Genomic DNA, 23,749 nt, shown 5'->3' on the forward strand with positions numbered 1-23,749 from the left:
ACGAATTTGTAAATGCTGACTCTTTGTTTCATTAAATCGGGATATTCGTTAAATGGAACACGCCAAGTTAAACAAAGATGGCCGCCGCACTGCCAGCGACGCGCGTTCCGCAAAACATCATTTGTCATGAAACAGGTACTAAGGTAAGAAGGGCACAAAATGTCGAGCTTTATTCATTACATAATGCTAGGTAACGTGTAATTTGTGCAAAATGTCGCTCTGAGCATTCATAACCATCGTAACTCCAGATGAACCTCGACTGCTTTCCCCTACGCGCTCGCGTATCGAAGTTTCTTGGTTGGTTCACTTGCACCCATGATGTCCAGAAAGAACAATAGTACACCACCGAAAAAAACAAGAAATGGGTACATGTCACGTAGACGTCTGCACCAATGGAACCTTGAACGACAGCGACATCGTGCCCATTTTACCACCGTCAGCATTAGCGGCGTGAAGAAAAACAAGTAATGAAAAGGCACAAAACCGCAACGTACTGTCGTCGTCATCAACACAAGCAGATTAGACTTTGCGAGATGTCAGCAAAAAATGTCAGCGATGCGTGTTTTCTTGTCCGAAAACGGGTGCGAAGAGACCCTCGCGCCGGTTTTGAAACAGCGTCTGCGCACCGATTACCGGCGGAGGCGACGCACATGTCGGCACGTTCGTGCCTCCAGCACGTGACAACCGAAGGAACCAACGAAAACTCGCGTAAGGACAACGGAGAGGGAAAGTTTTTCGTCCTTTTCTTCGTCGTGAAGCGGAAAGACACGCGCAGAAGAGCCCAGAGACTTTGTTAAATAGAGGTGACCAAACGAACGTATTTCGTTAAATCGAGCTCAAAAATACATTGGTGTCTATGGGGACGCGCTCGTGCAACGGAAATTTTTCGTTAAACAGAGGATTTTGTTAAATCGACGTTCGTTATTGAGAGGTTCAACTGTATTTCTTAAAAGGTTTCTATCTGTGAAGCATGGTACGCTGCCGTAAAGCTAAAAAAGTGTTGGTTTTCCCATATGTTTCTACGTGAAAATGCTAGGTGTCGCAATGCAACGTTTTTTGCTCTCCGAAATTGCCTTTGTCTGGTCGCACGCTGCTGCTTGCTTCCGGCCGGAACCGAAAGCATGCAACTCAGTACTGCTTGACCTTCACCGTCGAAGCTTATTTGGGCCGCAAAGCGGTCTGACCAGCACCTACTTCTCGATCGTTCCAAAGCATGTGACCCTCTGACGTGGAACAGGGCACTCTCGTGCACTTTCGATCCCCACTTTTCAGTTTCAGCACATTTGCATAGCAAAATTCAGCAGTGGATACTTCAACGTACATGCTCGTTTCAGGGTTTTTAAAAACCAGAATGGCTTTGAACGAGGACTGTCGCCCATTCTGCTATCTCTCTTCTGACCAAAAGCCACTGATTAAAGAGTTAATTAATGAATTTTAGATAATTACAATTAGTCATCTAGTAGTTACTCTCTTCAAGAAGATGTCTGACTGTCTGTACAACTAAACTACAAAAACAGCATCCATGCTGCGGTCATAGCTTTCTTTATTAAAAAATTTGGTGCAGCTCAAAAAAGAGAAAACGCACGCACACACACACACGCACACACACACACACACACACACAAAAAAAAAAAACTTGATGAAAATGCAAACTCAGGGCACAGCATAGTGACAAGCTCTAGGATTAGCAGATAATCTCAAGGCAAGATATTGGTGCTACAACTGAAAAATGTACCTTGAACATGAGGAAAAGTGTCAGACATGCACAAACAGACAGACAAGACATGGTTCATCCTTGTGTCAGTGTTAGATAGTGTGAGTATCACTTGTGGGGCTGCTATGCAAAACTGGATACACTGACCGTTGTGCCCTGATTGGTGATTTTGAGGCAACAGACAGAGATGACACCAGCGTGACATCTCTCATGGTTCCTGCAATGGGCTCCCACAAATGGTGCCACTTGGCACCAGGGTTGCCAGATAGCAAAAGCTGCATGTAGCCAATCTTGAACCCTATCTTGTATCTTGAATCTTGTAACTAAAATGTAGCGACTATGCAAAGCTCTCCATTGCCAAAAGGCTAGCCATGATGCCTTAATCCCCTTCCACAAGCAGCTTTACTTGCCAACCCCTAAAAATTTTGCTCAATGATACACAAAGGCAAAAATGATTAGTACTGTGTACTGATCAAGTGCCTGGTGACCACTGCTTTTAGGCAATTATTCACCTAATTCCTGACAGGAACCAATCGTTGTCATCAAAATGAAATTGTTATTTATTATTGCATACTGCACAGCACCAATAAAGGCATTGTAAAAGGGGAGTGCAGCATGAATAATGTGGAAATTACGATCATATAGAGAGGGAAAAGATTTTACACTTATTGTTGGTTTGGTGTTGGGCCTGATGGGATATGTGTGTTATTCATTGAAGGAAGAAATTTTGTTCCCCAATATTACATATGCACACCATGACACGTGCAGAAAAAGATTATGCATGCTACAATGCTGAAGCATAGAAGGACGAGACACTTTATGTGTCCTTATCATCAATGTCACGGGCCGTTCCTACCTTCTCTTTCTCCATACGGCGTGTCATTGCGAGCATAGCTGAGAGACAAATGAAGACCTGTTTGAAAAAACATGCCCCTCTCTTTTCTTTGTTTTGTGGCACTCCTTCAGCAGGACCTTGGAAGGTAGCCAGAAATAGGCGAATAGCAAACTCCGACACTGAGATGCCAGCTGAAAACATAAGTAGCCAGAGAGGACTACTTATAGCCACATCTGGCAGCCCTGTTTGGTACACACTACGAAATGGTCCCTCTGACAGTGTCTCACTGTGTAAAAAGGGGCACACTAATCTTGAAGAGAAGGAGGATGTCAGTCAGGTGACACACATACGATGCCTTTCTATCCACTAATCTTAGTTGAGTCCTGAACACTCTCAAGTAAGGGTGTCAGAAGTCCCTCACCACAGGGTGTGTGAGATGAACCTTGAATGATTGGTGCAATGAAAAGGTTCTGCAGAGAGAAAAACGGGGATAGAATGACACATAATGTTAGACAGCTTCCACTTATGTCATTCAGTTAACTAGGAAGTAGGAATGCAGAATCTTTCTCTCAGTGAATAACAAAAATTAGGTTTGTAATGTGTCCTGTATCAGATGGGAAGTGACAGCACCATTGAATATGTTCATGTGAAGTAACAGTGAGCAAAATTAATACAAGGGAGTATGTTGGTGTAAACCTGAGTTCGCACATAATTCAGCGGATACATCAAAGTTCAAATGTGACAGATGGGAGTGCCCAGTTGTGTATTTGATGCCATTTGATATTGTATTTGATTTGATGTGTATTTGATGATTTTTGCCACAAGCAGCACTGAAACCTTCATGCCCCATGCCCAAACTTTGTGCTTTAGTCCAAGTGTCTTTTTACTTAGGTGCTTGCTTCGTCTGTTATTGAGCATAGGAAGATAATGTAAGCTGTGTGTCTGATTTTGGCATAGGGAAAGGAAGGTTCCAGTCACTAATTTATCTGAGCAGCGCGTACTTTTGTTTGCCAGAGAATAAAATCTTAGTAAAACCCTTTTGCCAGATGGAAAATAAGTGCTGCATCCGAGTGCTCTGCACGCTGTGGCCCAGGCACAAGGACTCGCACTGTGCAGTGCATGCAGGTGTTTGAGGATGGCCAGGAGACAGCCGTTGCAGAGAGCCATTGCCAACATTTGGGGCCTCGTCCTCCGGAGCAGGAGAAATGCAACCATCCCTGTCGAATCTTCCACTGGGAATATGACGACTGGCAGACCGTAAGTGCCCATCAACCTCTTCACATAGCACTTCTATATTCCACATTTCCTCTATTCTAAGGGCCCCCTTTTCTTTTTCTTTTCAAAATGGGGGAGGCCCTTACATTCAAGTACGGGGAGCTAAGGAACACTGTTGAAGCAAGGCCCCCAGTGATCCCTTGCATACCTTTGCACTCAATGTCCACCCTTGGCTGCTGGTCCAGATCCATTATTCGTACATTAAGCGCAGGTTTGACTTAAAAGGCTCGAGAGGCTGCAGCGCCGCTGTCAGTCCCCCAATGATAAGCACCAAGCCACTGTTAAGCCTTTTACAGAGTATGCCTTTTACTTCTTCAGTCATGTGGCCAGGGAAAGCTTTCATGCCAACATTGATGAATATGAAATGTAATGCGTTACCATATTTCACTACTCGAATGTAACGCGTTACCGGTAACGCACTACTTTGTAACGCGTTACTCCCCACCTATGCTGTACAGTCAAGCCCGTTTATTGCGATCTTCGATAGAACGATAACTCCGATATTGCGATCGAATTGCTGTTTCCCGTCGGCTCTCCCATTGAACTACATGTAAACGAAACATCGATATAACGATCGCCGCAAAAGCGCTTGCTCGGATATAGCGATCGTAATTCTTCCGGCGACCGGTTAAAACGCGTGACAATTGGAAAGAAGATTGCACCATTTCACTGAAAACAAATTACATTGGCATTTTCAAGAGCCTTCGCCTCCGTGCGCGCTAAAGTGAGAACGCAGTGCGTTTATCCGCGCATGACTGCCGCGGATTAGATGTGTGCATTGCAAGGCACGCAACTTCGAAAGGGCGGAAGGGGCTCGCGCGAAGTAGAGAACGTTGTTCCCTCTCCACATCATTCTCTCACTTTCAAGCTTTTTTTCTTGTTTTGCTGCGTGCTTGCTACGATGGTGTCCGCGTTCCCGAGTCGCCTTTTGACGAGGAAAGACGGTGGCTCGACCCGAAGTTGCATGCGCTCTACGGGCTTCGTACTGGTGCAAAACCGCGTTGTGAAGTACCACGGCTTCGAAAACGTGTATTGGCAGACAGTTGCGTGTCGCCGTCCAGACACGCGTCGACTGATTACCCGTGGCGGAGGTGCATTCTGATGAACCACGCACTCCCGATCGTGAGAACTGTGATGACTACGGCATTGGATGACGAGCAATGGACGAGGTCGTCCATCTCAAAAATGTGCGGAGCCCCACGCGATATCGGCGGTTAAGTTATCAAAAGCTTTCGACACGCAGCTGCGTCATTTTAGAGCTAGATAAAATGCTTCTGCGCTCACAACAGACGCGCATGTTCAGCGGCGTTCTACTTGTGGCGATCTACTTCGTTTACGCGAACCTGAGCGGCAATTTCTCGAAAGCTCGTCTTTTACGATACTCTGATATAACGATCAGATTTCGCGTTCCCGTCAATATGGTTATAAACGGGCTCGACTGTAATTGCGACACTTATTCTGGGCTTCAGTCTGGAAATTACTTTAAAGGTAGAGTCCAGAGCTGTCGACTCATGTAGAAATTAGAGTTGTGTTCCATTCTGAGTTGTATGTGGATGCCAGATGCAAAATGGCATTCACTGGGGTGTCGTAGTTTTGGATATACAGTTGAACATCTATATAACGAATTTGTAAATGCTGGCTCTCTGTTTCGTTAAATAAAGAAATTCGTTAAATGAAACATGCCAAGCGAAACAAAGATGGCCGCCACCACTACCTGCGCTGCGTGTACCGCAAAATGCTATTTATCATAAAACAGGTACCATGCTTAGAAGGGCACAAAATATCAAGCTTTATTCATCACATAACGCTAAGTAATTCATAATTTGTACACAATATCGCTCTGAGCGTAACGCTCTTTCGTAACTCCGAATGACCTCTACTGCTTTCTCGTGCACGCTCGCGTATTGACGTGTCTTAATTGGTTCACTTGTGCTCATGACGTCCAGGGAGAACGAGAGCACAGCGCCGTTGAATACCGAAAAGAACAAGAAATGGGTACATATCACGTAGGTGTCTGCGCCGATAAAACTTTGAACGGCGGTGGCATCATACCAATTTTACCACCATCAGCGTCACGCGAACAAAAACAAGTAGAAAAATGGCGCAAATCCGCAACCTACTATCATCTGCATCAACAAAAGCAAGTTGGACTTCGCAAGAGGCCAGCAATGCGTGTTTTCTTGTCCGAAAACGGGTGCAAAGAGGCTCTCGGCCCTCATCCTCTGCGACCCTCGCGCCGGTTTTGAAACGGCGGTGGCGCACCAAAAATTACCGGCGGCGATGACGCACATGTCTACTCGCTTGTGCCTACAGCACGTGACAACCGAAGTAATCACCAAAGACTCGCGTGAGGACAACGGGGAGAGGAAGGTTTCTCCTCCTCCCCCCTCCTCCTCCGCCTCCTCCTCTTCTTCTTATTTTTCTTCTTTGTGGTGAAGGAACATGCAGAAGGCTTTTGTCGCCCAGAGACTTCGTTAAATAGAGGTGACCAAACGAATGTACTTCTTTAAATCGAGCGCAAAAATACATTGGCGTCTATGGGACGTGCATGTCCAACGGAAATTCTTCGTTAGACAGAGGATTTCGTTAAATCGACGTTCGTTATTGAGAGGTTCAACTGTATATAAGAAAAATTAATGGCATGTTCACAGCTGGTTTCACTTATGGCAACGTAAGCATGAGCTACTGCACTTTGGTACAAGGTTGTCCGTGGTGGTCCGAGGCCTGTGTCTAGATATTATAAAATGCAATAGATGACTTCAGAAAATCCCAATGGTCTTTGCGCATGCATTGCATCCCGGGCACTTACTGAGTGGGGGAACGCAGAATATAACCTTCCACATTTTGCTTTCACTGACCTTGACATGTCGTGGACAATGGACCGTCAGGGGAGAAATCGAAACAGCTTAGAGGCCACCTGTTTCTTTCGTATTAGTGAGCTCCCACCATGGCTCCCACAGTTCAAAGCAGCACTAAGCACTCTGAGGTTTTCTGAAGTCGTTGATTGGCGAGTTTCACGTGGAGAGGGTGGCTTGGTTGCAGCTGCAGAGCAAAAACCTGAATTTACTTAAGGCTTTGATGTCACGGCAGCAAAAGTGCTGGCAAAAAAAATTTATTATATATAATTGGGAGCAAATTTAATTGAAATATTTTTTGCTGTGACTCTGAGCATGATAAGAAAGCATGTGACATCGTCGCTTGCCTAAAAAAGTTTTTTAAAAGCCTTTAAAAGTCCAAAAAAGTTTAGGGTCTTGGTGCTGTTCCCGCAGCTGCAGGTTCCTAGTTGAGCAGAGCACTTCATTTGCTTGGGAATTATTACTCGTATTTATAATGACTGTGCAGCACCATGGAGCAGTGAAAGAGGCCAAACAGTGCGAAGCATGCATGATTCTCGATGCCTCATCAAACCCTTGAGGAACAATGAACTGGAACTATCAAAATGCATCGCTAGTTTGTCTTTTCAAATGATTTACACATCACACCTTCCGACCCAGTATGATGGACAGTGGATGGATACTTATATATAGCAAAACTGTGATATTATTTAAGCATGCAGGCTTGTTTCATGAAATATATCTATATACACATACAGAATTGCTTTTAACAACATTTGTCTACCATTCTGCTACTGTCACCTTTGCTCGAAAGCCCCTAAATAAAGAGTTCATTAATGAGTTTTAGGTAATTAATCACCTAGCATAGTTGAGTGGAATTTGTCCTAAAAAGGTCATTTCCAGGAACATGCATTATTGACAAAAATGATAGGTTGTGTTTGAAGCACCAATCACTTAAGGGGATGATCTCTGTGAGGAACATTTGCATATTGTTTTTTTAGTATAGAAGAAAGTGTCTGCAATAAAGGTCAGTGTTCATCCGTAATTTCTGATGTCAACATTGCACGTGTGATGTTTGTGGGTGCTCAAGTTTTGTAAATGCTTCGAGCATGTGGAAAACAAAGGAATTTGTTCCAGCAGAGCATTGTTGTTATTTTAGATAAATAAGAAAAACAAACTGCACATTCACGTGTGGTTTCAGTTGCACGCTGACGTAAGCATGAGGACCTTAGCAGACGTCGCAGGCGCGTCTGACCAAGATAAAGGTTATGGAGAACTGTTTCGAAATACATGTTGAAATGTAATACTCAAAGTTTGTCCGGAATCAGTGGCTTCACACGGATGGGTATAAGAGTGCCGTTAGATGAACGTTATGCCAATTGGTGTGCTAACTCTTCTCCTGTGGGTTTAATGTGCAGTGCAGCAAGACGTGTGGCAGTGGGGAACAGATAAGAACAGCAGTGTGTGTAGGTGATGATGAGGTTGCCTATCCAGACGCACGTTGCGACCAGGCAGTGCGTGAGGACCGACGTCCATGCAACGTGGCTGATTGCCCACGCTGGCAAGTGGGACCCTGGACTCAGGTAAGCACCAAAATGTGTTTTGTGATTGTGTGTGCTCTGTGATTGCCTCCACATACCTGTCCCGGAGGATTGTTTAGTCAAAGAACAGCAACTATGGGGATTGTGTTGTAGTGCTCGGTGACGTGTGGCGAAGGGATCCGTAGGCGACCCCTGTGGTGTCAACATGAACAATACAAGGTTGCAGGCTCCTTCTGCCCCCTGGCAACCAAGCCTGCCGACTCTGAGCCCTGCAGGGGTCCGCCCTGCCACCCTCATCCCGTGAGTGTAGCTTGCTTATGTGCTGTCTTTGCAAGCCACATGCATGACCACATTACTGAGCTGGCCAGTAATGTGGTCATGTGGTAACTGTGGCCAGTAATGTGGTGGTGATGTGGTAACTGTGCTGAGGTTTCAGTGGGTAGATGCTCTTGGTTACAAAGTGTGGTGACGGGACTGCAGGTCAAGTATTCATAGCTATATAGGAAAATATAAATGGACCTGATTTTTCTCATCTACAAGATGTTTTATGGCGGCTTTTGTTTACCATGTATACTGTAGCGGTGCTACTCCATCATGAATATACAGTGGAGACCACTTATAACGTAACTGCTTACAGTGCGGGACCGCTTATAATGCAGCTTTTTCTGACCCCCAATATTCTTCCCAGGTTAGGCTTCCATAGGTTATAGATTTCCAGACTCCAGCTTTTGATGCAAGTAGGAAGAAATTAGAATGACTGGCCGCAAAGTAATTTTCCTCATCAAGGTCTGCGAAGGGGCACATAGATGCTTGCGGTATCTTTCTTTTTTTTTTAGCTCGCTGACTACTTGTCATACATTCTGTTTGAACCAGTTCTGGGCGTTCTGCCAGCCAAACCCACTGATTGCGTACCATGAAATAACCTAAAAGCAGTGTTCTAGCTTAGATGTTTAACTGGAACACAGGTTTTGGGCCCATGACCTCCTTTTTAAAACACTGTAGTGAGGAGTGGCGACAACAACAAAAAGAGTGACAGCAAGTGTTAAAAATAATTCAGATTGGGGAGCAATATGTTTATTAAAAAGAGAAAAAAAAGACTCGCAAACATGGCATAATATGTAACCGTCATATTATATGACAGTCAGGAAGAAATATGCTGAAATATGCAATTTATTACACACGAAGCACTGTAAATTTCTGTTGTTCTGATTGGTAACGTGAAGAGAAACATTAAGATATTCATTAGAACGGGTTCTAAAAATATGCATTTTGCATGAACTTCCGGGCCCCAGTAATTCAAATTCAGGTTTAACCGGAACTGGTCCCAAAAATGATTTGGGACGGACAAATCCGGTTTAACCCAAAAGAGTCAGACCCTACGTATAAGGCATTCCAATGGGGAGGTTAGAAAAAAGTTCAGGATCATATAATTACGATTCTACTACATATACACGATTCTGTTGCTTGCCTCTTCATACTAATTTGCGGCGTAAACCTCTCCAAATTTAATAAGTTTTGGTACAACAAAATATTCGATACAAGAAAAGAAATTGCAATCCTCACGAATTTTGTTATCGAAGTGTGACCGTACGTTAAGGGCTGTTATGTTTATTCGCACGAAGCAGAGCCCAAGCTGAGCGGAAGTGTGTCATCCAACCGGAAGTCGATTGGTCGGGGGAAACCAAGGAGAAAAGAAAATTCCATGTGTGTCCGAGCGAGAATGACCTTGCGCTTGCGCAGTATCTATTGATATGACGTCTGCTTCCACTTAGCGCATGTTACAGGGCACTGTTTGTCACTTTATAACAAAAGGTCCAGACTCCATGCGTCCCGTGGTCGGGCACGCAGATTCTTGCACTGAACATGTTTTTCTCTATTATAATAACCTACCCGAAATTCTATTCTGCGCCTCTTTTCCTTATTTATCCGTTTGCTGTCTCTTCCCACATGTTACTTGCTGGAAGGTTTCACTTCTGTGCAACTTAACATTTTTTCTCATTTTGTGTTTATTCTTTTTTTCTTTTGTCCATTACTCTTCTCACTAGGATGAATGTACATATTCCATGTTGTACACATGTTGTTTGAAGAAGTGCAGATCTGCTTGAAAGTCTGTGCCACATCAAAGTTATTGCGATGTGTTTCGTTCCTTGTGATTTTTTATGTTTCTTTTTTCTTTTTCTTTTTGCGTTAGGGGCAAAATTTAAGCACTTCTGACTAATTGCACAATCTGATTCGTGTGGTAAGGTGGTATACACAAAAACAAGTTCAAAATTTCAAAATGGTTGCCATCTTCTAGCTGAGGAGTTGTGGGAAAGATCTGCGAGCTCACACTTCAAACTCCCACAGGAGCGAGCTGCCTTGGCTGTGTCCCCGAGCGAATATCCAAACATAAGAGTGGGCAGATCTGAGCAAATTTTCATATGCCTCTGTGACATCATATCCGCTCTGAGCGCGTCTGAGCAAGTAAACAGACGCCCTTAGTGCACAATAAAGAGTCGGTCTCACAATTGCATGTATTGGCTTCTCCAACAAATTGTTTGACAAATTTTGTGGAAAAAAAGAAATATGAATTTTTGTTTGTCTGAAATTTAAACACTTTTCAAAAATGTTGTCATCAAAATGTCATCATCATGTTTTTGTTCCCGTTTTAGAGCGAGATAGAAAACGTTTATTTGTATCAGTGGTTTTGGATATGTTTAAAATGCAGACTTCACATTTAACGTTTTGTGCCGGGTGACGTGTACAAGCTGTTTTGATAAGAATACAGTAAAATGGGTAACACCTGAACGTTGGGAATTTGAGGGTTATATTCTTCGTAAGCATGGTTCCTTTTAGTCTATTCCGTTAATTGGACATAACAACGCTGCTCTCATTTAGCTTGATATTTTTGTCTTATGCTTTTTGCATTTTTGAATTAAACAAGATAGGATTAGGTTTTTTTTCCACATGACATCCATGCCTGGAGTTCCCTCCTGTTTTTCACAGTACGCTGCAGAAAAGATGATGCATTCTGTCCTCGACCTCTCAACAGTAACAACGTGTTGAATACTACAGGGCGCACGTACTGCACTTGTGATGATCATGTTGATATGACAGAACTTCATTTATTGGATGTTGCGAGATATAGACACAATATATATATAACATTATTTATAACAATATATATATTTATATATAACATTTACCATAACATTATATATATAACAATATTTGTTCTAGCATATGGGAAAACTTTCTCCCAGTTCAGATCTAGAGTAGGTTGCAATCGCACTCTGATGGATTATCTGTTCTACCTCAATGCTGTGAATCTGTACCCATCACCAGTGGTCAACGGATTGCGCCTTGTTTCAGGAGTCAGAGCTCGGCACAACTGTAATGACAGCCAAATGCCCGGCATGGTGTTTACAGAACGTGACCTGCCACCTGCCCGAGGCAACGTGTGTATCTCCTCCAGAGTGCAGCCAGTGCCCACGAACCATCTGGCAAACGGCACCTTGGTCTCAGGTGACTTCTTTTATCCACTCGTATATTTCTTGAAAATGTTGTCATCATAAAAAGTGCCCTGAGGGTGACAGGATGATGCTCTAGGGAAATCTTCTGTCACACATTTGTCGTCGATAATTGAAAGGTGTTGGAGAAGAAAGTAACATTTTGTGATGTGGGTCACACATGTTGAAATCTCTGTGAGAAAAGGGATATGAGTAGGGCCAGAAGTTTTCAGGTTTTACTCTTCTTCAGATTCAGGGAGTAAAAATCGGGGAAATACGTTTATACCCTAAATTCCTGCAAATATCGAGTTAAATTATTTGCACTGTGCTAGTGCATTGTGGCGCAGAGAGAAATCGGGTCTTATATTAGGACGAAAAGGTTTTGGGAAATACTTTTTTCTCGATTCGGGGTGTAAAAATCGGGTGCTACATATTGGATGGCCAAATTCATGCAAATTCAGGTGACTGACAGCAGGATGCATTTTCCAGTCCAAAAGCTTTAGTTTATATCGGTACAGTGGCAGGATTCCTATACTATTAATATGTAGTGCGCAACCAGAAAAGGAATTCTTCCTTAAATGCATCACTTCAATGCTTCTAATACAACAGCAAAACCTTACAACACAGCTATGACATGGTAATACATGTGTACTCTCTCAAAATGTTTTAAAAATTCAAAGGAATGAAGGTACAATTGTTAATATGATGTCATCTGTAGTTACCATCCTTTGTTAACATACAGCATCATTGCCATCCTCAATGTCTCTGTACCCATTGACGAGCGGTCGGGCCTCTGAACGTAACGCAGCTGGCTGAAGGTGCGCTCAACGTCACAACTTCCATTGGGGATACCCAGTAAGCTCAGAGCTGCTGATCTCAGATTAGGGTACTTTGTGTTCTTCACTCAGTATTCCATGATGCCCAGGCCATCATTTGTTGATATGTCTTCCTTTAAGTACTGACAAAATTCTTCTTGCACAGATGCAGGGTCAGTTACATGTGAAAAGAAGCTCTGGTATGATTCGAACTCTTGGCTAGCAGCATGCTTCTGATGGGGGTTGAAGATCAAGGATTGCTTTCATGTTTCGTTCTGCGTCACTTGGCCCCTTTCAAGTTCTGTTAGGTTCCTCATGCATGTGGCATTCCATGTGTCAGTCAGAGCTCTGCAAAAGTCCGCTTTCAATTTACCATGCCGTGCCGACGCCACGTGCTCTCTGATGCGATCATAAGGCTTTTTTGCTGGATCTGGCGAAACCTCCAGGCAGCAGTACTTGCAGACAAACGCGAATTCTGCAGGTGTTTCACCGGAGTCCTGAAAAGCGTCCAGGCGCGCGTTCTTCTTAACCTCAAGATCTGAATACTCCCTAGCCCAGTTGTGGGCTGTCTTCTCTGGTCTGCCCATCAGGACAGCAGGCTTTGATCCCAAGAATAGGCATCACACAAAGGTGCACGTTGCAAAACTGAACAAAGTTTGTGTGATAAGTGTGACCGAAAGCGTCCGACATGGACGCATGACGCATCCACAACCGGGGAGAACGCAGAAAGCCCGCCGCTTGGTGCGCATGCGCAAATCAGATTTTGAATTGGATTGACTCGTGGCTCGGCTCGACACGGATTGAGACTGGCCGGTTAGCTTGCGCCCTCCTCCATGTTCTACGTTTGGCCGGTTTCTCGGGTTTTACTGACATCGTCAAGGCGCAAATATCGGGTTTAACCCGAAGTCTGATAATTGCATTCGGGGGGGTACAAACGGGAAGAAATATGGTTAAACCCGAAAACTTCTGGCCCTAGATATGAGTAACCATTCATGCGTGATCCTTACTACTATTTTTACATTCTCACAAATATCTTATTTGTTAGGAGTTTGCTATGTCATTAAGGGTAATTGAGGAAAATTACCTGATATTCACAGTTTATGGTTCTCTGATGCCTGCATTACTTAAACATGCTTCAATTACACTGCTTAGCATTTTGCATGTATGGGAACCTCGCCAGAAGAAAGTTCTGATCTGTCCCTTGTTTATCTGGTATACAACAAGCAATGTGAATTGTGTTGTCCAGTGCTCGGTGACATGTGGCCATGGTGTACGCAAGCGCAGAGTCATTTGTGTGAACCAGACTGCTGGCACACCCACCACAGATGATGAGTGTGTCCAGGACCAAAAGCCCAAGGCACTGGAGCACTGCACTCTACAGCCCTGTCATCAGCAGGATGGACCTTCCCTTGCTTGGCAGCATGGAGAATGGGGTCCAGTAAGTTTGCTATCACTTTCCTAATGTTACCTTATGCTTCCAGGTTTAGTTTTCCTCTGAAGGTGTGACGCATGGCTTGACGTTACATGACGTGGTGTAACTTCATTGTGTTTGTCCTTATTCTTCTCCATCACAACATACAGCTCATGTACCAACCAACCCGATATGTCTTGCAACGGTGGACGTAGTGTCCGTTGCCTCTTTTGCCACTAAAAAGTTATCCTTTATGCAAATTGTGCCAGTTAGTTATAAGGACCTCCTCGTACAGGTTGCCTACCATATGGTCAGTAATTGAGACTCAGTGGTTACTATTAAGACAAGATAAGACAAGGCTCTCTCTTGAGCCTTTCAGCCTTGTCTTGTGCTGTTCGTTTTTGTGTTTTGTCTTTTGTCCTTCCCCCAAGCTCAGGGACATGTTGCCAACGTCAAGTATACACCAGCTCGCTTGCATTTTACTTCTATGTGAAACATAACATATCTGACCACATATAGTAATGCATGTTTTGTTTACCTAGAAAATATGCCCCAGGGGTGGCACCAAAAAGAATTTACTATATATCTTTGCTCCCACATTTACGAGGCAAAATGGTGATTGCCAGCCAGTGATGGTCACATTTCTTGAGTGCTTTAGAGAATCAGTGTGAGCCACTGTGAAAAAATGGCACCATACCTTAAGCCCCCCCTCTCTCGCTACGCCCCTGGCCACACATTATCTCGGACTCTACTCGAGACTACTCAAGGGGTTGCCTGGAAATTTCTCTCAAGATCCAGAAACTGAAGTCTGGATAAATGAAGGCAAATTGCATAGACTGAAATATGGCCCCATATTTCTTGTCTGAGTGGTGTGGGATCCTGCTCGGCGAATCCTGGATAAAAGGGGGTCGTCTGCAAAAGGAAAAACACCCTGAAATGAAAGATCTTAAGTGATTAATTGTTCCAGCTTGTTTTTTTTTTCTCAGCTAGTCAGTGTTTCAGAACATTAGAGAGCGTTAGTAGTCCTTTGATAATGTCATCATACATACCAGAACAAATGGCATCATGCATGACAAAGAATCTTGCCTATTGATTGGGTGTGGTAGATACGGTACTTTGGAAGCCACATTGTCAACGGCCTACTAACACTCTCTATTATGGGATCATGTGATTTCTAATATATTCATACATGCTGATACTTTGTTTTAAATTTTGAACATGTGTTTTTGTATTGGTTTTTCAATTGGGACATGACTATTTCCATTGACTGTAGTGTTCCGTGACTTGTGGACGAGGTGTCGCAACGAGGTGGGTTCGTTGCAGTGTCGAGGGTGCAGAATGTTCACAGGATGAGCGTCCTCCTGGTGAGCGTGTGTGTCAACAGGAACCGTGTGACCTCTCTGTAGGCAACTACGTGGAGGGCCACAGACGATGGAAAGTTGGCACTTGGGGAGTGGTATGTATAGCCTGCTTGTAGAAATACTTGTATTATTAATGGGTACGTGAAATTGCGTTGGGGTATCATTGGGGTAGATCATGGGGCAGGGCTGGGCAGTAATACTGATATTTTGTATTATAATACAAATACATAATACTCTTGCGCCAAGGTATTATAATACATAATAATAATACATCTATGTATTACTTGAGTAATACTAGTAATACAATTCACTGGATTGATTGTGAGCCCGTTTTCGTATAGTAAAGGGTTCTCCTTCATGATTTCTTCAAACTCAGGTGTGCAGAAGGATTGACCCTCTGAAATGAAAAAAAAAAAAAGGAAAGAAATACGGATGTGGTGCAGGAACGTTCTACGGATCCCGTTCACATGCGCGGTCAGTTTAAGCTGTAGAAGAATTACGCGTCATCATTATTAGGGTGATGTTGGTTATGTCCTCACTTTTTCACACAACATAAATAAAAACAACAGAGATTCACTCTGAGATACCTTCAAGTTCGAGGTTGACTGCTTCGATGCGCTGATCACTTCCGAACAGAATACACATTTTGCCTTAAGTGTGGCACAGTCTTCATGTGCTTAACCACAAAAAACGGCCGTCCAGAATTGTGCAGTTCCGACGCAAATTTGACGCCAAAATTGTGCAGTTCTGACCTGGCACGTTGTTAATGGGTCACGGCTACAAGCACCCTTCTACGAAGACATTGCACGTGTGGTGACTAAACATGAGAGGATGTCGTCGTTGTCCCAAAGGAACGCCCGGAAACGAGTGTTCTCAACTCTGAACTCATTGATCCAGTCCCGTGTAATCTGGGATAGGGGTCTTATTGTGAACTTACGGTCCACGTGGCCGCACAACAGGCGCTTTTGTTTGTCACCAATGGGAGATGGGCTTCTTGGAAGGAAGATTACCGATCATCCGCACATGTGGCGCTTTTGTTAGGACCAAAAGCTCCACAAAAAGTATTACGACTTCACAAGTAATATAATACACGGAATACCTCAATTTTGGGTATTATAATACAGATACAAATACATTTTTAGAATCAGTATTATAATACATAATACAGATACTCAAAGTATTACAGTAACAGTATTATAATACAAAGTATTACTATTACTGCCCAGCCCTGTCATGGGGTATATGCATGTATAAACAATGACCGAGCAGTATCAACAGTCATTGAAGCAGCAACAAAATTCACACCCCTGCAGCAGTGATTAGAAGAGTAACGTACACTACATAATTCAGTTTGTAATCGTTCGGAATTGTTTGCAAGCATCACAAATGAAAAGTAGTGCACATTTCACTGATGAGATAATGACATTCCCAAATCAATTCTGTGTGGCTAAAATAATTGTATACATGCTGACGAGTAAGTCTTGCTTGTGTCTTGTGCCCTGCAACTGGGCCACTCAAACACAGATTGTGATAACAGCGCTGTCAGGGCAATGGTTTATACGAACAGGCAAGTACGCTGTGCGGGTCGTGCACTCTGCTGTCTACAATGTTTCTGTTGTACCTCATCAAGTTCATGGTTTGGCACTTGCATTTGTCTCTGGTTGGAGCTCTGAGGTTTCCAATGTGGAGATGTGGTTCAGTATGAAATGTGGAAAAACGCAAAACCCTTGTCTGCTCAGCAGAGTTTCACATTAGGCATAGCCGTCTCCCTATGTGCAGTGTTCACTCCCTCTCAGTGCACTGGCTAGCTGTAAAAGTGTCCTTTTAGGTGTATCCCATCTTATTCACTGCCCTTTTAAGAAGAGAGTTTGTTTTCAAGCAATCCGGAAAAGGTGCGAACGCGAGTAGTCAAACCTGGGTCTTCTGATTTCCAGTCAGATATGTTGCCGTTACTGATTCAGGTTCGGTTCCTGGCGTCAGCACCGTTTTCCTGAGTCGATTCGTTAATTTCTAGGCGTTTGAGGCTTACGTGTTTGTGTCGTCCATATTTGTGGCCTGCCTCGGCGAATTCTTGTTGTTTACAATTTGTTTGTCATCTGTGCTCCCTCTCCACTTTGAGGAGCAAGGGAAGCACGACGCACAGAAAATGGAAAACACTGTCCTCTGGAAGTTTTCTAAATTGATCTTGGAAATGGCAAAAATGACCTCAGAATGTCCTCATGTCAAGTAGAGTCACTAAATAGGGTACCCTCTGTTGCATAACTTAAAGGAGGACGATGGGCGACTAGGTGCATGCGATTGCGATTAGCGCGCGGCTCCTGGCTCGGGTTGGGATTCGGGGCACTTGTGAATTAAAGCTTGTTGGTGTTGGTCACCTGGAGCTTCGGTCGGTCTGACTCATTACGTAATACCCTCCCTAAGGTGACTAGGAACTACTCACTAAATGGGGTGAGTGCTCCAATGTCGAACTGACTCTAGGCAAAGAGGGAGTTCACGAGCGTTAGATGGATGCTTCGCCCACTGTTAAAGGGGTCGCGACATTTCACATCAAGTTATTCTGGATAGATGTAAAATGCAGTTATTCGACTCAATGTGACCCTGCAGTTTTACAGCTAAGAGGGTAGGGTTCAGAGCCCGAAATCCCGGGATTTCAGCATAATTTAATGTCCCGAAATCCCGGGATTTTGCAAGGCCAGATCCCGGGATTTCGAGATTATAAATTTAGGCTTTTTTGACAACAAATGCTCTGTGGTACGAGTGAAAGGGAAAGAAGGATGTCCAATTGATTTTTTGTTTCAAGCATCCCTTTCCCGAAAAATGTCATTTGCAATCCAAAACTGAACTAACCTTGTCGTCCGCGACACATTACAACGACGTTAGCTGCTGACTCATGTGAACTACGCAAGCCATAGCAGAGAACAGCCCTCAAGTAGCATAAAACTTCCATGAAATCAGAAGAAGTCTTCCAATCCTATACAACAAGAAATATTGTAGAATCTCTCCCTCTCTCCCTGTGCAGAATCTCTTTTTGTTCTTTTGATCCTCACTAATACGTATATTTGAAACATCAATATATATATATATATATATATATATATATATATATATATATATATATATATATATATAGTATATATTTGAAAGTCAAAAGAGAACATGGAGACAGCCTTTTCAGTAAATCATAGACTCGGCTGCTGCAGACTAGAACACAACAGTCACTGTGGATGAACAAAAGGCAAGAAGAGCAAACTGCATTATTCCATGTATTCACACAAGTGACATTCCCCAGAATACTCCAGCGGATCATGCGAAATACGTCATTGGCTTTAGCGGCTGCGTAAGTAGAATTGCTGTACGTCATAAGTATGTATCTTCTCGTGCACTACTAACTCAGGAAATATCCTGGGGCACATCCAGAAGATGTTCAGTAACAGACGACAAGAAGAGACTCATTTCATTGCGGCATTTCAGTTGACATTCTGGCACGGTGCGAATGCTCAATGTAATACGCAGGTTTTGCCCCGTAAGCAGTTCTTTTTCTTTTTTGCGCTTTTTTTTTTTTTCTAGAATGTTCCGTGGGTATGTCAGAAGACACGAACTATATCGCAGTTTGTGATAGCATGGTTGTGCAAGTGGATGCAGTCCTATATGACATCCTGGGTATAGTTGCAAAAAAAGTCCCGATCCCGTCCCGGGATCCCGGGATCTACATTTCGAAATCCCGAAATCCCAGGATTGTAAAAACTGCTCGGGATTCCGAACCTTAGGAGGGGGTAATAGACTTGTAGAAAACCAGCACCGTGAATACAGAAACTTATGATGCGGCTCTGACATCACAGCAGGCGTCTCCTCCAGTGAGGAAGCGAGCGAGAGGTCGCATGCTTACAACTACCAATGGGAACGACTGGAGCTCTGATGTCAGAGCTGACGAGTACGTGTGTTGTTCGAGGGTACATAACTCGCCGAGTATGAAGTGTTCGAAAAATAATTATTTCTTACTCAGTACTCTAGTATGCATTACAGTGTGCTAAGTGGTACATCTGTGTTTCAGTGCTCCCGAAGCTGTGGTGGTGGACACCAACGAAGACAGGTGATCTGTGTTGACGACATGGAAAGCAAGAGCTCGTCGTGTCCCTTAAAGGGAAGGCCTCCCGAGAGTCGAGCATGCCACGTTGAGGATTGCCCAAAGTGGGCTCTGGGAACCTGGTCCCAGGTAAGGCACTAATATTTGGGAGTCGACTGCCATGACAGCAGAATATGCCAGAGTAATCAGTTCATGCAATATATAACGTGTTCACTAGCACCTAAAGTGGTGCAGAAACACCTTCAAAAAGTTCATTTCAAATTGCTTTGAATTTTTTTGTCTGGAAGGGGCAGTTCCCGCAATATATTTCCTTTTGCAATTGGATGTGCTGGGGGTGACATGCCCTTGACGTTTTGTGCAGATTCGGAGGAAGAAAAGAGGAACCTCCAAATTGGCACCTTTACAGTAGAACCTGTTTATAGTAAACTGGCAGGGACTTGTGGATAACTTTACTATATCAGATGTAGCTTTAAGAGTCATAAATAAAGCAGGACAAGTCAGAGATTTATTATACTACTATGTACAAATAGGGACTTTGCAGTGTTAGAAAAATGCTGTATTCTTCACCAAAACAGAAACTGTCGATTGCAGAATGGCAAATTTGTCGGTGATTTGCATATGCGTCAGTTCGTTCCTGGCCACCAGTTGCTGCAACATCATCTTTTGAAGCAGTGTCAGCACTTTGCGTTTTCTACCACAGTCCGCCATTTCCCCAACTTCACGTCACACACACACACACAAACAAAGAAGACACACGTCACGTCACCAAATTGAGAACTGGGAAACTTAGAAATCCTTACCGGAGTGAAGTAGCCATGATCGGATTTGCATTATTGACCTCATCGTCGTAGCTGAAGTGGCGGCCCCCAAGGAACGCCTTCAGTGACCCGAAGAGATGGAAATCGCTGGGGGCGAGGTCTGGGCTGTAAGGGGGATGTGGCAGCGACTCCCAGCCAAGTTCCTGTGAGGTGCGTGTCATGAGATGCGAGGTGTGCGAAAGTGCATGGTCCTGTAGGAGGAGGACTCCTTTGGTGATGAGGCCCAGCAGCTTTTGCTTCAGCGCCTTATGCACATCCCTGAGAACCTGGCAGCAATATGCACTATTGATATCGAGACATGTTATCCGCCGGTCCTTGAGGATCAGGCGCTCCACAAGTTGGATGTTCTCAGGAACTCTGACACTGGCCTCTGAGCCGCCCCGGGCAGGGTCATCCTGCACTGATGTACGGCCGTCTCGGAACCGTTTGCACCACTCGGAACGCTTTGCTGCGGCTAAGTGTATCATGGCCATACTGAGCCTGAAGCCTTCTGTGAATTTCAGATGACTTTATGCCTTCATTCACGAGAAACTTCATAACAATTCACTGTTCGGTGTGCGTGCTCACCTCGTTGTCTGCCATCTTGTCCAGCACATGCCTTTTGTTTTGCACAAACTTTGAACCACCACGTGGTGAATGCGGAGGCCTGTCGTGTGTGAAAATGACGAAAAAGAAGTAGCGCAAGCCATTTGTACACTTAGGAGACAGAAAGGCCCGGTTTGACTTGAACGCCCCTCGTACTATGACGAGGTTCTACTGTATTCACGTTTTAATTACAAATTGTGCGTTGGGTGAATCTTATTCCTTTTACTTTATTGTCATGATGACAGAATCTTTCATATCGCGAAGAGAAATTTTTGCACTTTAATGCCCCTTTATGACCTGTCTAGCCAACGCCGCCTCAATAGAGAAGGCCTGCTCAATGCCTCCTCAATCCTTTGCATGTGGACATATAAAGCCCGCCAATCGCGCCAGCCAGCCAAGATGTCAGCCAATTGCTGCAAACGATTTTGAAACACCGGCTTTCTGTAGCTACCAGTGGGTTCCCATGCGACTGATGGTGGCTCATTCCTATAGCTACGGCCACTGAAAGCAACGGTGTGATTGGTGGGCCCTTAATTTGTTAAGTCAAGTCGCTCAAGTGATCAGGTTTTGTCTCTAGGTGATGTTGGTCTAGCAGAGGTGTCGCGATTGAACAGCAGCCGGCGGTGCTGCATATCCTTCTGCTCTTTGTACTAATGATATATTAATCGCTGCTATCTCCTCTCAGTTCATCCATTTCTTATGAGAACGATGTCCTTGTTAGGAATGACTTGTGGTGCATTTTGGAGAAAGGGTGCTGATACTGCTGTGCCATTGCAGTGCAACACAGATTGTGGAGAGCAGAGACGTCGTGTGGTGTGCCAGGACTGGGCAGGTGTTTCGCAGTCTGACTCTCGCTGTTCCAAGCCAAAGCCACAGGAAGTGAGACCTTGCGACTCGCGGGATTGTGCGCAACCACCGTACCGTTGGCAATCTGGAGCATGGTCCCAGGTAACCTTAGTACTTCCAGTGTCAAAAAAATATGCCACGTGAGAGAACATTAGCATGTTGATCTGTGCTTCCTAAGTTGCGAAAGACAGACGCAGGACAATGAAAACTTCTGCCCCTGTGAATTTCATTATTAATTTATTTTGCAAAGTTTCTCTATTTCTTTCATTTTTTCTCTCTATTTTTTAAATTTTTTTTTTATAAAGAGCTTCAGTGTGGATATGATCCTTCTGTGAACGGAAAACCAAACAACTGAAATCCCAGAGATGTAGAGTGTGTGTCATGACACTGGTTGCTGTCAAAAAGCCAATATGCAGCCCACGGATGTGTAACACAAAAGTGTAGTTTGGTGGTACACATATAAAAAATTGAAATGTCTGCATTATTGTGCTAAAATGGGAATATGGTGAAACAAAATGGTGGTTAAAATTACTTAAAATTCATTATCGAACTTGGTAATTAATTTTGGAATGAAATTCACTCGAAATCGCAACCTAGTGTGAAAGTGCACTGGAAGGGCAACCCCCTATCTAAGGGAGGCTGCTTATTTGGTCCGCCAAGTTGTTAGTAGTTGTTTGTAGGCATCCCAGGTATGCCACCTTCCCACATAGTGGTTGTTCTTCTGGTGCTCTTTGGTTTCAGCTCAGCATTTTGGCGCGCATCACACATCAGACATTCTCTAGCACTTTTCGTGTTTTCTCGAATCTAAGACTGGCCCTAAGTTCAGGATAAATGAATTTGGGAAAAAAGCAAACAGAGGTTGGGAGGCAGTATAACATTTGGAAACGATGCACAGTACTATTTATTCCTCACCCCTTTTTTCGACACTGTTTTTTATGTCGCTATCTGCCCACAGCTCACTGCCCTCCGTTTCGCCTAAAGCGTTAGACAAACCACACTTTCTAAAAGCATGCATGACAACATCGCCAGGCACATCTCACCCTGTTGCATCAGCTATTTGCTTCAGATACTTGAAACCGTCTTGCCGCAGCTAAATTGTTGCCGCATTCAGTGGCAAAAGCGATAACTTCTCGCTCAAATGCTCAGCACAGCAACGACGCCATGACAGAGAATGAACGCAGTCCCCATTCTGCTCGTATTTGTGTTGCTTCGTTGTTTTGCACCTTTCGCGCTGACTGGCGCTGACAACTGCAACATGTGGTATCTTTCACACTGCGCTATTGTCCCGATCTCGTTGCCCCCTCCCGCCTCTCGCCTGATGTCGTCGTGGCATGGATATGCGAATCTAAGACGACCCCCGACTTTAGGACGCGGGATTTTTGAAAAAAAAAAAGTCATCTCAGATTTGAGAAAATACGGTACACCACCTTTGTAGTGTTTGCCAGCACAGATGCCTTGTTTTCCCAAGTTGTTGGTTGATGTTGGACCTTTTTCCCTCTGCCATCATCATGATCTATGTACAGTTCAGTCCATTTTTTAGCCCATCTTCAATGTAACGATAACTCCTATATTAGGATCAAATTGCTGGTTCCCGTCAGCTCACCATGTACGTAAACAATACTTAGACATAGCTATCGTCTTGAAAGTGCCTGCTCACGTATAGAGAACAAAATTCTCCCCAAATTTTCTCTTCCGCCAGTAAAACGTGTGCAAATCAAACAGCAAGATTCAATTTTTTTATTGAAAACAAAGGAAGGAGGCACTTTCAAGAACTAGAGCATTAGAGTGAGAGCACAGTGCATATAACTGCGCATAACCGATAAGGATTAGACGCACATTACAGAACGTAGGACTTCGAAGACGATTGCGAGATGTAACGGAGATTGCTAACAAGATGCAAGACCTCCTTGCTAAGTACAGTGCTTTCCAAAACGTGAGTTAGGAGAGGGTTGTGCATTGCCACTTGGACGAGGTGTGTTGTAATGGGCAGCACAGTTCTGATAGTGAAAATGTTGATGGTTACAACACTGGATGATGGGCAATGGTATAAGGCCCTGGTTTTTCTGCTGCGGCTAATCTCAAATGCAGCGGCAGGGAATAAGAAATTATGCAATTCTGCTCGGCAAGTGCTCGCGCTGATGG

At 44.0% G+C, this 23,749-nt stretch overlaps 1 protein-coding gene across 7 annotated transcripts in view; it reads left to right on the plus strand.

The window, feature by feature from the left end:
• Nucleotides 1-23,749, plus strand: part of LOC135376181 (A disintegrin and metalloproteinase with thrombospondin motifs 9-like) — a 93,139-nt gene that overhangs the window by 50,824 nt on the left and 18,566 nt on the right. For 6 of the 7 annotated variants that reach the window (XR_010417566.1, XM_064608778.1, XM_064608780.1 and 3 more), the window contains 8 exons: nt 3,596-3,806; nt 8,077-8,241; nt 8,353-8,499; nt 11,551-11,703; nt 13,749-13,940; nt 15,187-15,369; nt 19,326-19,487; nt 21,539-21,709. Coding sequence is in view for 6 of the 7 variants with exons in the window: in XM_064608778.1 (XP_064464848.1) it covers nt 3,596-3,806; nt 8,077-8,241; nt 8,353-8,499; nt 11,551-11,703; nt 13,749-13,940; nt 15,187-15,369; nt 19,326-19,487; nt 21,539-21,709 (1,384 nt within the window). In the remaining variant the exon portion in view is untranslated. The remainder of the gene's footprint in view (nt 1-3,595; nt 3,807-8,076; nt 8,242-8,352; nt 8,500-11,550; nt 11,704-13,748; nt 13,941-15,186; nt 15,370-19,325; nt 19,488-21,538; nt 21,710-23,749) is intronic. The other variant, XM_064608779.1, reaches the window with a different exon arrangement.

The sequence above is a fragment of the Ornithodoros turicata genome, unplaced genomic scaffold (assembly GCF_037126465.1).
Source record: "Ornithodoros turicata isolate Travis unplaced genomic scaffold, ASM3712646v1 ctg00001050.1, whole genome shotgun sequence".
Taxonomy (NCBI): Eukaryota; Metazoa; Arthropoda; class Arachnida; order Ixodida; family Argasidae; genus Ornithodoros; species Ornithodoros turicata.